The 14,506-nt window shown below is 37.7% G+C and overlaps 1 protein-coding gene and 1 long non-coding RNA gene across 2 annotated transcripts; one reads left to right on the top strand and one right to left on the bottom strand.

The window, feature by feature from the left end:
- Positions 1 to 415: 415 nt before the first annotated feature.
- On the bottom strand, positions 416 to 988 carry LOC131630177 (uncharacterized mitochondrial protein AtMg01250-like). The gene has a single exon (XM_058900968.1). It carries the CDS (start codon positions 986 to 988, stop codon positions 416 to 418), a length of 573 nt encoding a protein of 190 aa, XP_058756951.1.
- Positions 989 to 2,366: 1,378 nt separating this feature from the next.
- LOC131630176 (uncharacterized) lies at positions 2,367 to 3,374 on the top strand. Its single transcript, XR_009292269.1, has 5 exons — positions 2,367 to 2,505; positions 2,666 to 2,770; positions 2,941 to 3,030; positions 3,149 to 3,205; positions 3,318 to 3,374. It is a non-coding gene; the product is annotated as an uncharacterized LOC131630176 (long non-coding RNA).
- Positions 3,375 to 14,506: the final 11,132 nt, after the last annotated feature.

Below are 14,506 nucleotides of genomic sequence, written 5' to 3'. Positions count from 1 at the left end.
AGAATCACAAGAGAAAAGAGAGTTTAATTTTAAAATATCCCTCCACCAAAAAGAAGCGATGGAGGAATTTTTACAATCGTTTCCACCAGAAAAAACCAAAGAGGATAAATCTCCAAACCGCACTTTCAAGACATTAAACCAAAGGGAATTATGGCCTTGAAGAATCCTCCACCTCCACTTGTTAAGGAGAGCCGTACTGAACCAAACCATATTTTTAACTCTCAATCCTCCTTTCTCAAAACGAAGTTTAACATCCTTCCATTTCACCAAATGAATTCTTCTCTTCTCCTCCACTCCGCCCCATAGAAATCTACTTTGAATGGAAATAAACCTTTTCACCACCTTCAATGGCATTGTATAAAAAGACATAGTGAAAATAGATAAAGAACTAAGCACCAACTTCAAGAGAGTAATTCTACCTCTTAAATTTAAAAAAACCATTCGTCCACCCTTCCAAACGATTCTTCAACTTTACTAAAAGAGGATTCCAAGTGGCTTTCTTCCTAGGATTGAAACCTATAGGAATTCCGAGAAAAAAATTACTTTCTTCCAACTTATAAGAAAGAAAGTGTGACGCCGCATCCAATAAGTGAGCATTAGAATTTATGTCAATCAATTTACTCTTATGATAATTGATACCAATACCCGAAACTATTTCAAAGGCTCGGAGAACCACCTTAATTGCCCACACTTGTTTCCAACTTCCATCTCCCACAATAAGCGTATCATCCGCTAATTGTAAAATATCCACCCAACAAGAACCCTTAATATTGAATCTTTGAAAATCCTCTAATTCAATGGATTGTCTCACAATTCCCGTAGATCCTTCCGCCACTAAAACAAAAAGGAAAGGAGAAAGAGGATCACCTTGCATCAACCCTCTTGAAACCAAATATTCCTTAGTTGGACTCCCGTTGACAAGAACCGACAAACTACTTTTGAACACCAACAACTTTATCCATTTCAACCATTTTATCCCAAAACCCATCCTTTGAAGCATATAACGAAGAAAACTCCAACTTACCTTATCATACGCCTTCTCAAAGTCAACTTTAAAAAGAATGCACTTCCTACCCTCATTCTTAACAAAACCAACAACCTATTTTGCCACTAGCATACCATCTAACAAATGTCTACCGGGAACAAAAGCATTTTGACCTGGAGAAACGATGGAATTTAACACTTTTTTTAATCTCCCCGACAAAAGTTTAGTCACCACTTTATACATACAACCCACTAAGCAAATTGGCCTATAATCATCCAAGCTAACCGGATTATGAGTCTTCGGAATAAAAGTCAACAAAGAAGTAATTAAAATAATTGATGAAAGCTTCTTTAAGAAAAAACCAACAATTCTTAATAAAAAGAAAAGAGTATCCATCCAGAAACGGGCTTTTAACCCCTCCACAATTCCAAATCGCCTCTTTAATTTCATTTTCTAAAAAAGGTTTCTCAATTTCCATCCCTCCTCCGCACTTATGGACTTAAAAGAAATTCCATCCAACAAAGGTCTAACCTCTTCCGTTTCAATGAATTTATTCCCAAAATGAGAATAAACGGCCTCTTTAACATCCACTACCGATTCCACCAAACCTCCTGGGGTAAGGACAGGTCCTAAATGATTATGTCTCCTTCTTTGTTTCATCACCTTATGAAAAAAATCGCTATTAGAATCTCCCTCCTTCAACCATCTCAATCTAGATTTTTGCAATAATATACTTTCCTTTATCCTCAAATTCTTAACTTACTACAAACTTCTTTCCTCAACATTATCGGCAAAAAAAGAGTTAGATTCGGAAACTAACCTTTCATCTGCAATTTTCATGTCACGAACGCCTTCCTCCATCTCCAAATCAGTTTTCCCAAAACCTCCTTATTCCAACTTCGAAGTTTATCTTTAAGAAGCCTAAACTTTTCTTTTAGAACAAAATCACCTCTTCCTTCCATCTTCGTACTTTTCCACTTTTTCTCTACAAAAGGAATGAAAGAATAAAAAAAAACCATTCATTATTGAAACTAAACGGCTTAGGTCCCCAATTCAAATGGTCTGTCGTTATCCAAATAAGACAATGATCTAAAATGTCTCTATCACCAATAAATTGACCGACCAATTCCCATCTATTCACAATGTTACTAGATAAGAGAAATCGGTCTATTCTACTCATCGCCTTACCATCCCCACCAAACCACGAGAACTTTTTCCCTTGCACGGAATGTCCACCAACGTTTTATCAATAAACTCCGAAAAAAGCTCCTTTCCTTTATGGTTCACCATTAAAGCCCTTCCTTTCCTTTCACTACTATTTTTAATAGCATTAAAATCCCCTCCCAGGACCCGTTCTCCATCTTTGAAAGACTCATTCAAATCTAACAAGTCATTCCACAAACATTTCTTCTTGCTTAACTCACAAGACGAATAAATATTAACAATGTAGTAAATATTACAGGATTTACATTAAAGAGGAGAAATAATGGAACAGGCAGAGGGAATATTTCATCATCATTGTAAGAAAATTACCTATGTTGGTTTCATCTTTTGTTTTTTTTTTAAAATTTACCCATCTCTATTATCAATGTACCTATCATTTCTAGCATGGATCTGTGCAAGTGGAAATTTATCCATCTTTTGCTTTTTGTAATTCATGATTTCTCTCCTTTGACATAGGAAGGATGCCTTTCCTTTACTGTAACTCAAACCATCGGTGCTTGGTGCTTCTTGACGCTGCGCGACTACCTCTACCGCAAATCATCTCCTTTCCCTTTTGAATCGGTTTGCAATCGTTTTCATTTTGGTTTTCTTTTGCGTTTTAGTTATCGCTTTCGTCTTCGTTATTTGAATCCAATTTAGGTTTTGGAAAAACTGTTTATTTCGTTTATGAATGTAGCGGTGGCCGGAACAGAAAGGATCTCTGATTTAAGAAATTTGTTCCTAACTTGCAGATCTACTATTGGTAATAATGAATATAAAGAGAAAGGAAGAGATATGTTAGAGACATGGACATGAGTTTTCTTATTTTAAGTTACTAAAAGGTTGTTAATTTATTTTTCTTATGTTTTTAGAAGTTGTACTTAATGATTGACAACAATTTATTCTAGAAGACATTGCTAGAGTATAGGCATGTCTAATTTCTAACACTCTTATGTGAAGTGTTTGGCTCATGCTCATGGAAGATTATATTATGGATGCCATGACAGTAGTGTTCAGGTATCAAGTTTTTAGAAGTGTGATGTAGCCTAAATCCAACGTGATGCTATCTCAAATTGAGTATGTGATAGTATCTCAACATAATGATAATAATGTTATTGTAATATTTCAGGAGATACATTTGGCCACTGGAACTATCAGTAATATACAAAGTGTTCTAAAAGATTAATTGGGAAATCTAATCCTATTCATAAAGGTGTCTCACACATATACTCTATAGTGGTCTATGTAAACACTACGCCAAAATTAAGCTGTAGCAGCGCAGCTACTAAAGCGCTTTTATCAAAAAGCGCTCTCGTAGTGTTCGCTAAAAACAAAATTAATAAACAAAGGGAAAATGATGAAAAAAAGCGCTCTGGTAGGGGGGGTATGAGAGCGCTTTTAAAAAGCGCTCTGGTAGGGGGGTGTATGAGAGCGCTTTTAAAAAGCGCTTTGGTAAGGGGGGGGTATGAGAGCGCTTTTGAAAGGCGCTTTGGTAAGGGGGGGGTTATAAGAGCGCTTTTCAAAGCGCTGCTATAGGGGGGTTTAATGAGAGCGCTTTTTGCTAAAAAGCGCTGGTATAGACCAGGCTATGAGAGCGCTTTTTCAGAAGCGCTTTAGTAGCCTTTATTACTAAAAATTAAAAACAAAAACACGTTTCTCACTAATTACTGTTTCTCACTTTCTCTCTTTCGTTTTCTGTTCTGCAACCGAAAAACCCTCCGTATCATCCTCCATCGCCCTTCCGTCCACAACCATCTCCTTCTCTCCCTCTCGCCAAAAATGCCGTTCACCATTGAAACCATCTCTAACGAAAATCCCTTCAGCGAATACGAAAAACCCTAATCTGACCTACAGCTGCGATTTTCTTCTTCTGCAAAACAAAATCTCTTTCATCTGGGTATTAGAGGTATGCATTTACTTTGGCACTCTCTCTCTGCTTATTGTTGTAAGCTTCCACTCTCTCTCTGCTTATTGTTACTCAGATTCAATTTTATTCACTCTGCTATAATTTCAGTTGTATGACATGATTAGAATTTAGAAACTGTTATGAATTGAGTATTAGAATTTCTGTTCTTGGAACTTTGAACCATTATTAGAATTTAGAAACTGTTATGAATTGAGTTTATTTGATAATTTAGAATTTTAGTTATTGGAAGTTAGAACTGTTATGAATTGATGTTGGATTGAAAGCTAGTGTTGTTGGTAGAATTGGGGATGATGTTCTTGTTTTGAAGGTTTTGGGGAGTCGTGAGGAAGTTAAGGTTAGGGTAGAGGATGTTGCTGAATCGGGTTCTTGTATTACATGGGAAACATAAAGGTGCCTTTGGGAGTCATGGTACAATAGTAATACATATATTAATACAGGGCAATAAAAGTTATAGCAATGTAGATACTATACATAATTTAAGCATGTTAATAATTGCCGGTTTGCAATAGTAGGGAGACATGATAAAAAGTATGAAAAGAAACCAAGTATCTATTATGTTTTCTCATGTATCTATTATGTATCTATTATAGTCTTGTATCATATTATGCATTGAAACTTTTTTCATCATGAAACCATGTATCCCTGCAATTGTTAATAAGTCTCAATTGCAAATGTTTTTGAGACATTATACATGAAACTGTTGTGAAATCGTTTGAATGTGTTGTCCATCAGCTACAATTTTGTTGATAACCTGGTTTATTTGAGAATTTGGCATGGATGAAAAAAATGTATAAATAAAAGAGAAATACAAATATTTTTATTATGTATGCATGTATGTTAAGTGGTGGCTGTTATTTTACAAGTATGATGCAACTATTTTGATTAGGAGTTGTTATAGTAGTCTGAATTTTATATAAAAGTATAAGTTTTGAAGTTATTTTACAATTTGCAGAAATTTCAGGGGGCTATAATTATTGGATCTGTTTTTCAAGCTTTTCTCGGATATACTGGACTTATTTCACTCTTAATAAGGTATAATTTTATGATGTTCTATGCTTGTTTGTTTTTCTTACTCGTTTTTATTAGAACATGCTTCAATGCTTCATTGTTTCACCAAACATGATTTACTATCCTGTGGACTTAGGGAATATGCATGTCACTCTTAGTATTGAAATAATTCAATTTTAATACTGGAGCTAACTCTTATTAGCATTGTGATAAGAGAGGACATATCAAATTAAACATTGAGACTATAACTATAGTAAGTTCATGCAAATGTATTTTTAATGGAGTTCCCATGTGATAGGTTTGTAAAAAAATTCCCCTGCTTGCCTCCTCCAGACAGTGTTTGGCAATTTTGCTCTAAATATATTTACATTAGCTGGATAAGAAATGTATTTTGAAGTACTTTATAAATACTTTAGAAGGAAATCCTATATATTATTTGGCTGTTCAATAACTAAGTAGGAATTTGAAGTATCAATTTGAAGATTAAACATTATAAATAAAAGTAGTATACAAATTGAACAAAGTAGGAGACAGGATTCTGGTAACATAGAACAAGCTGAATCGCCTTTTATAAGATTAGTATTATAAATAAAAGTAGTATACAAATTGTATAGTTGTGATTGCAAGGAGGGTACACTACAAACATAAGAGTAACCACTTGATTTCTAACAAAAACTATAGTCATGTTATCTAATTTCAAAGAAGAAATGAAAGAGGCTCAAGAGCTTTGCTCATTATTCCGACATGTGATATATTCTTGATGTCAATTTCGTTAATCGTTAAGTGATGAACTTACTAACTTTGTGAATTGAATTCGCCATAGGGGTTACTTGTGAAGAGTGAAAGTTTGACCGATTTTGTTTAGCTTAATTAAGACATGGATAAGACATGGATGAATTCAAACCGATTGTCGAAACAGTACGAGAAAGGGGTATGGGAATTCGTTGAGTTTGCGGTTAAGCACTCCGAAGACCCGCTTCGAATGCCGTGTCCTTGCTTGGGTTGCTGTTATGGGGGTAAGGTTGACGGGGAACAGTTGGGATCCCATTTACTACGGTTTGGAATTGATAGAAGTTATACATGTTGGACAATGCATGGTGAGAAAAGTAACGGGAATGCTGAGTCGAGGTGTAATAGGAAGTATGCTTCAAACGACGATTGCACAGACACATACGATTGCGATCGAGTCGAAGAGATTGCAGAAGCGCTTGAAGAAGATCTTGCGGATTGTCCCAAAATGTTTGAGAGGTTGGTAAGCGATGTAGAGAAACCGTTGTATGATGGTTGTTCAAAATTCACAAGATTGTCTGCGGTGTTAAAGTTGTACAACTTAAAGGCGGACAATGGATGGTCGGATAAAAGTTTCACAGAGTTATTAGCCCTTATGAAAGATATGCTACCAGAGGATAATGTTCTTCCCAATCGAACGTCTGAAGCCAAAAAGATGTTGTCCTCTATTGGCATGAGCTATGATAAGATACATGCATGTCCAAACGATTGCGTTTTGTTTCGAAACGAGTATGCAGCGTTGAATGAGTGTCCTAAATGTGGTGCCCCTCGATATAAGAAAAAGTTGTCTCCTGCTAAAGTCTTATGGTATTTTCCTATAATTCCGAGATTTAGACCCATGTATCGTAGTGAGACCGATTCAAGACACTTGACTTGGCATGCAGATGAAAGAATTATTGATGGAAAGTTGCGACATCCGGCAGACTCACCACAATGGATGAAAGTTGATACTGATTATCCTGAACTTGGAAAAGAAGCAAGAAACCTTCGGTTGTCATTGTCTACTGATGGAATGAACCCGCATGGTATTCAAAGTATCTCGCATAGCACATGGCCTGTGATTCTTATGATCTATAACCTACCTCCGTGGCTATGTATGAAGCCTAAGTACATGATGTTATCTATGCTAATTTCTGGGCCTAAACAACCAGGGAATGACATAGACGTATACTTGGCACCGTTAATCGAAGATTTAAAGTTTTTGTGGGACAACGGTGTGGAGGTTTACGATGGGTATAGGAAGGAAAGTTTCAACTTGAGGGCGATGTTGTTTGGAACAATTAATGATTTTTCAGCATACGGAAATCTATCCGGGTACAGCAATAAAGGTCAAAAGGCGTGTCCCGTTTGTGAAGATGAAACCGATACGACACGATTGGAGCTTTGTCAGAAGAATGTCTTTCTCGGCCATCGTAGATTCTTAAATTCTAATCATCACTACCGTGGGTGGAGAAAAGCATTCAACGGAAAGGCCGAACATGGTACAGCCCCGCCTTTTTTGTCAGGTGATCAAATTTTTGAAAAGGTGAAAGATGTGAGCACTCAGTTTGGCAAGCCTTTTGCACATTCACTTGTCAAGGGTGGGTGGAAGAAGAAGTCCATTTTTTTTGAACTTCCATATTGGAAGTCGTTGTACGTAAGACATTTCCTGGATGTTATGCATATTGAAAAAAATGTATTTGACAGCGTCATAGGTACGTTACTCAATATACAAGGAAAGTCTAAGGATGGCCTTAACATAAGGAAGGACATGGTAAACATGGGGATGAGAACTGAATTGGGACCCGTGACGAAAGGAAGACGAACATATCTGCCACCTGCTGTTTACACTCTATCTAGAAAGGAGAAGAAAACATTGTGTAAGTTCCTCAGTGAAGTTAAAGTTCCAGAAGGCTACTCTTCAGATATTAGAAGACTTGTGTCCATGAAAGACCTCAAGTTAAAGAGTTTGAAGACGCATGATTGTCATGTTATAATGGAACATTTTTTACCAATAGGTATACGTTCTATTCTGCCAGAAAAAGTAAGAAGCGCAATAACTAAGCTGTGTTTCTTCTTCCGGTCAATTTGCAGTAAGGTTGTCGATCCCGCGATCTTACCAACATTGCAAAAAGAGATAGTTGTTACTTTATGTGATCTTGAAATGTATTTTCCTCCCTCGTTTTTTGACATAATGGTTCATCTAGTCGTTCATCTTGTGAAAGAGACACAATTGTGCGGACCAGCTTATATGAGATGGATGTACCCTGCTGAACGTTATATGAAAATTGTAGATGTTGTTGATTGGCTGTAATTTTTGGTAAAACTAATTGTGGTTCTATCATGTCAAAAACAGTGTCCTGACATGCTTTATGTTGTTGTGAAGTCCTTCTTTATGCAGGCTTTTACCTGATGTCAGGGCCGATGTCATGACATTCGCAGCTGTTCGTTATTTTCTATTACTACTTATGATTGTATGATCTGATAAGACCTTATGCGCTATATTTGGTAATATTGGATTCTGATCTGTTTCAAGGACGTCTTGGATGATTACTATTATGAGTTCCTTGTGTAATGGAGATTTGTTTTAATTAGGGCAAAAACTGTTTAGTGGATCCAAGGCCCAGTTGCTGTATTGTCTGAAGGTTATTTAATCCGTGCAGGTGTTGCTGTTGCCGTCAGGTTTTTGGTTGAGAAACTGTTAGAGTTCTGTGTGTTTAAGGTTCTCACAGTAGTTTTCTTGTAAGCCAAACAATCATGATGATGATTGTCTTGGTCTAGGTGTTTTGTTTTTGAGTTGTAAGAAGTACTCAAAGCTTTTAAGCAAGAGTACCATTGTACTTGATCAAAGCTTTTAAGCAAGATCAAGTTGTGTTTTTGAAGAGTGTCTTCTTTTGTTTTTCATTGGTTAGTTTTTCATCACTGCTGTGATTGAGGGGGAGTGAGTAGGATCTCTGGTCTAAGTTGTTTAGATTGAAGTTGCATTGGGTAGATATTAAGTGAAAGGCGTAATATTGAGTTGTATTACCTTGAATTGATATTACTTATAGTGGACTTCCTCCCTGGCTTGGTAGCCCCCAGATGTAGGTGTGTTTGCACCGAACTGGGTTAACAATTTTCCTGTGTTGTTTTTCTGTTTACACTTTGTTCATTTGTTTAAAAACATTCAGGTAGTGATGTCGTGACATCCTGTAAGACATCGCGTGTCTGAGTCCAGAATTTCAATTGGCATCAGAGCAGGCACCCTGCCTGTTTTTACTGGGTGAGATCTAGGGAAGGTATTTTCTGGTTCGATGGACAAAGAAGGTGGTGGATTTATAATGAGACCACCCATTCTGGATGGCTCTAATTATGATTATTGGAAACCTCTCATGGTGGCTTTTCTGAAATCTGTGAATAGCAAAGCATGGAGAGCTGTGAACAAAGGATGGGAACATCCTGTTATTACTGATAAAGATGGCAACAAAACTCTTAAACAAGAGGAAGTAGAGGAAAGTAGAGAAGAGAATCTATCTGAATCTATAGCTATGCTTGGCAAACAATTCAACAGAATTATAAGAAGAATGGATCAGAAGCCAAGACCTAATGTCAAGAACATCTCATCTGACATCAGTAGATCTTATGACTCTGGCAGAGGAGTTAAACCAGAAGAAAAGTACAACCACAACAAAGGGATTCAATGTCATGGATGTGAAGGGTATGGACATATTAGAGCTGAATGCCCTACTTATCTCAAGAAACAAAAGAAAGGATTGTCAGTTTCCTGGTCTGATGAAGATTCTGAGAGTGATTTTGAAGAAGAATCAGCCAAACATGTCACAGCCCTTACTGGAGTTTGCAATTCTGATGAAGATGCTAGTGAAGATGAGCTAACCTTTGAAGAACTGGCAATTTCCTACAGAAAGCTGTGTATCAGAAGTGCTGAAGTATGTCAACAAGGTGAAAAGCAGAAGAAATACATAGCCCAGTTGGAAGCTAATAACAAAGAGCTTAATGAAACTATATCTGATCTGAATGGTGAAATTATCCTGCTACAATCCAAACTTGATCAGATGTCAAAATCTGTAAAAATGTTGAACAGTGGCACGGATATGTTGGAGGAGATCTTGCAAGTTGGAAAAAGTTCAAGAGATATGTCTGGTATAGGATTTGTTGGTGCAAAGAAATATGTCCAAGATAGTAGCAGAACTAAACCTGAAGCTGAGATGTCGAAGCCGATGTCAAAACATGCGACCCAACATCACGAGAAAGGTGAAATGAAGAGAAAGTTTCAAAGATGGAGATGTCATTACTGTGGAAGATTTGGACACATTAAGCCTTTCTGCTTCAGACTATATGGATATCCAGATCAAGCTCCTTCTTACAAACCTAAGCAGATCATGCTCATCCAGAAGCAACAACGGAAACCTAAAAGTATGGCTCTAATAGCTCATACATCTCTTAGAGTTTCAGCCAAAGAAGACTGGTATTTTGATAGTGGATGTTCCAGACACATGACTGGAATCGAAAATCTGCTTGTTGATATCAAGAGTCATTCTACTAGATTTGTAACCTTTGGTGATGGAGCTAAAGGAGAAATCAAAGGAGTTGGAAAATTAGATTGTTCAGGAGTGCCAAACTTAGAAGGTGTCCTGTTAGTCAAAGACCTGACTGCCAATCTCATAAGCATCAGTCAACTCTGTGACCAAGGATACCAAGTCAACTTCACTAAAGCTAAGTGTGTGGTTACTAATGAAGAAAAGGAAGTTGTAATGAGGGGTGTCAAATCCAAAAATAACTGCTACTTGTGGGTGTCTCATGAATCCAGCTATTCTACTATATGCTCTAAAGAAGAAGAAACAAAGCTATGGCACCAAAAACTTGGTCATCTTTACCTAAGAGACCGGGCAGGCAGTGCTGATGACAGAAATAGTACTTCAGGAGGATGTTCCTTCTTGGGAAGTAGCTGTTCTCAACTTGTTTGGATGAAACAAATGTTAACAGAATATAATGTCACACAAAATGTCATGACATTATATTGTAACAACTTAAGTGTCATCAACATTTCAAAGAATCCCATTCAGCACAGCAGGACCAAGCATATTGATATTAGACACCTCTACATTAGAGATCTTGTTAACGACAAAATAAGTGGCTTAGAACATGTTGCTACAGACCTTCAACCTACTGACATTTTTACAAAAGCCTTAGAGACAAATCAATTTGAAAATCTAAGAAACAAATTAGGCATTTGTCTTTGTGAAGGATTATAGCAATTAATTGGGGGTGGGGCCAGCATTATTTCTCTCTCCAAATCTTGGATATCATTACACATTAAAGTGCATTTTCCCCCCCTTTTGCAAGTTACCCAAACGGTTTTCATTCCTCCAAAACCTCTCTTCCACACTCACGCTATCTCTCTGTGTTTCTGCATTCATCACTCTTTACCCAGCCTCTCATTTTCTCTCATCATGTCTCAGAGTCCTTCCTCAAAGAAATCTTCTCCTATCTCTGAAACAGCATCAGGCTCTAGGGCACCAAATGTTGTGAGCGATCAAGATGTTGTGCTGGATGTTGTGCCATTGAACTCTGTTCCTCCTTCCGATTCTGTTCGCAGTCAACCAAGAAAGATGCATGCAAGAAAATCAACCGGAGGATCTGTCCCAGAAACTTTTTCTGTCCAGGGTAGAGAGGGCTCTTCCTATGTTCATAATGCGATTGCAAATATGGTCACCAGAATCTTGAATGAAGGGCACAAAGTTGAAGGAATTTCTGTTCCTCTAGCCCAAATGCCTGCTTCCGATGATGATCAAGGTGTGCAAGATGATGAGACCCCTGTTGATAAAGATGTTAAGACAACTGTTGATAATGATGAGACATCTGCTGAGAAAAATGATGAGACTCCTGTTACTAAGGATGTTGAGACATCTGTTAATGAGACCCCTGTTGCCAAAGATGTTGAAACATCTGAGGCTATCAATGTTGAGGCATCTGATTCCAAAGATGCTGAGACTCTTGCTCCTGAGAAAGATGAAGAGGTTCCTGCTGTTCCTGCTAAGAAAGATGAAAACCCTAATGTGCATGATGTGGTGGATCTAGATGAACTTGATGATCCTATTGATATTGCTGATGATGACCTCATCTCCAGCATCTCCAACAGGGTCAAGGCTCGTAAGGGAAAACAAGTCTGTGAGCAACACTCTCTCAAGCCACAGGTTACTCCTCTGAAGACTGTTACTAAAGATAAGATGAAGAAAGTTCCTACTGGACCCTCAAAATATGGAAGCAAAGTTAGTGTGAAGAAGAGGAAGGAAAGAAGCATTTATGACTCTGAAGCTGATGTCCCAAGTGATGTCCCTGACATCCCCTCCAAGAAGAAGATTGCTGTTACTAAATCTGCTACAAAGGTTCGTGATGTTCCTTTGGATAACATATATCTGCACTATGCCTCTAATGCAATCCAGTGGAAATTTGTGTATCAAAGAAGGCTGGCCCTTGAAAGAGAGTTAGCAAATGATGCTCTGGAAAATCAAGAGGTAATGCAGCTCATCAAAACTGCAGGTTTGATTAAGACTGTTTCTCAATTCTCTAAATGTTATGAAATGCTTGTGAAAGAGTTTATTGTCAATTTATCTCAAGACTGTGCTGATGGTAGAACAGATGATTTTCATAAAGTTTATGTTAGAAGAAAATGCATAGAGTTCTCCCCTGCTGTTATTAATCACTATCTAGGTAGAAATGCTGAAGCTCAACCTGAGCTTGAAGTAACTGATAATGAGGTCTGCAACACCATCACTGGGGGTAAGGTTAAAAAGTGGCCCATCAAAAGCAAACTGTCTGCTAGTCTCTTGACTGTTAAGTATGCTCTGCTGCATAAAATTGGCTCTGCCAACTGGGTGCCCACAAATCACACCTCTACCATTGCTGTTGGCTTAGGTAGATTCATTTATGCTATAGGGACCAAGACTGTGTTTGACTATGGGACCTATATTTTTGACCAGACTATGAGACATGCAGGTACCTCTACCACTAAGCTTCCTATTGCCTTTCCATCCCTAATATGTGGAATCATCCTGAGGCAATACCCTGGCATCTTGAAAGCTAAAGATTCTGTCTGCAAAAGGGAAAGTGCTTTGACTTTTCACTACAAGCTGCTTCAAAGGACTGATGCCTCAACATCTGCTGGGACATCTCAAACTAGCAAGTCTGTGACCAAAGCATCTCTTATAGCTGAGCTGAAGGAGACCTGCAAAGAGCTGGAAAATAGGAAGATGAAGCTTGAGCAGCTTATACAAAGTCTTGAGCAGTCTGCTGATAGTGATGATGATCATGCTGCTGGTGGTGATGGTGAGAAGATGGATGCTGATATGGATGCTGATAGTGAGGATGAATATAAGTCTAGTAGCTCCAGTGATGAAGAGATGAGTGAGGAGGATGATGATGATACTGCTGAAGATTAAATCTTCATCTGATGTTTGGCTCCTTTTGTGGCTAAAAAGGGGGAGTAATGTATGTTTGTTGTTTTGATGCTGTAGGATCTGGGTTGATTGTAATGGTTGTATTGATTGTCTTGACTGTTCTGATGATGTCTTGACTGTTCTGATGATCTTTTGGTTTCTTTCTTTTGGTTTCTTTCTTGGACCATTTTTTTTGGTTCCCTTTATTTGGGTGTTCTCTGGTTCTCCCTGACACTGACAAGTGGTTTCTGTAACAATTGATTAAGTAGTTGGTTTTGGTGATTAATCAAGTTGCTGCTGTTTTTTTACAGAATTTATTTTTCTGTTGTTGGCTGCTGTATGCTCTGATATCTGTTTGCATCTATTATTGTTTTAGCCAAAAATTCGCCAAAGGGGGAGTTTGTAGATGTTGTTGATTGGCTGTAATTTTTGGTAAAACTAATTGTGGTTCTATCATGTCAAAAACAGTGTCCTGACATGCTTTATGTTGTTGTGAAGTCCTTCTTTATGCAGGCTTTTACCTGATGTCAGGGCCGATGTCATGACATTCGCAGTTGTTCGTTATTTTCTATTACTACTTATGATTGTATGATCTGATAAGACCTTATGCGCTATATTTGGTAATATTGGATTCTGATCTGTTTCAAGGACGTCTTGGATGATTACTATTATGAGTTCCTTGTGTAATGGAGATTTGTTTTAATTAGGGCAAAAACTGTTTAGTGGATCCAAGGCCCAGTTGCTGTATTGTCTGAAGGTTATTTAATCCGTGCAGGTGCTGCTGTTGCCGTCAGGTTTTTGGTTGAGAAACTGTTAGAGTTCTGTGTGTTTAAGGTTCTCACAGTAGTTTTCTTGTAAGCCAAACAATCATGATGATGATTGTCTTGGTCTAGGTGTTTTGTTTTTGAGTTGTAAGAAGTACTCAAAGCTTTTAAGCAAGAGTACCATTGTACTTGATCAAAGCTTTTAAGCAAGATCAAGTTGTGTTTTTGAAGAGTGTCTTCTTTTGTTTTTCATTGGTTAGTTTTTCATCACTGCTGTGATTGAGGGGGAGTGAGTAGGATCTCTGGTCTAAGTTGTTTAGATTGAAGTTGCATTGGGTAGATATTAAGTGAAAGGCGTAATATTGAGTTGTATTACCTTGAATTGATATTACTTATAGTGGACTTCCTCCCTGGC

The sequence above is a fragment of the Vicia villosa genome, unplaced genomic scaffold (assembly GCF_029867415.1).
Source record: "Vicia villosa cultivar HV-30 ecotype Madison, WI unplaced genomic scaffold, Vvil1.0 ctg.000655F_1_1, whole genome shotgun sequence".
Taxonomy (NCBI): Eukaryota; Viridiplantae; Streptophyta; class Magnoliopsida; order Fabales; family Fabaceae; genus Vicia; species Vicia villosa.
Note: the sequence above shows the minus strand (reverse complement) of the source record. Positions and strands in the feature narration are given on the sequence as shown.

Coding starts and splice junctions, on each gene's coding strand:
- LOC131630177 (XM_058900968.1), bottom strand. CDS start 988: ATGGGTTTTGGGATAAAATGGTTGAAATGGATAAAGTTGTTGGTGTTC.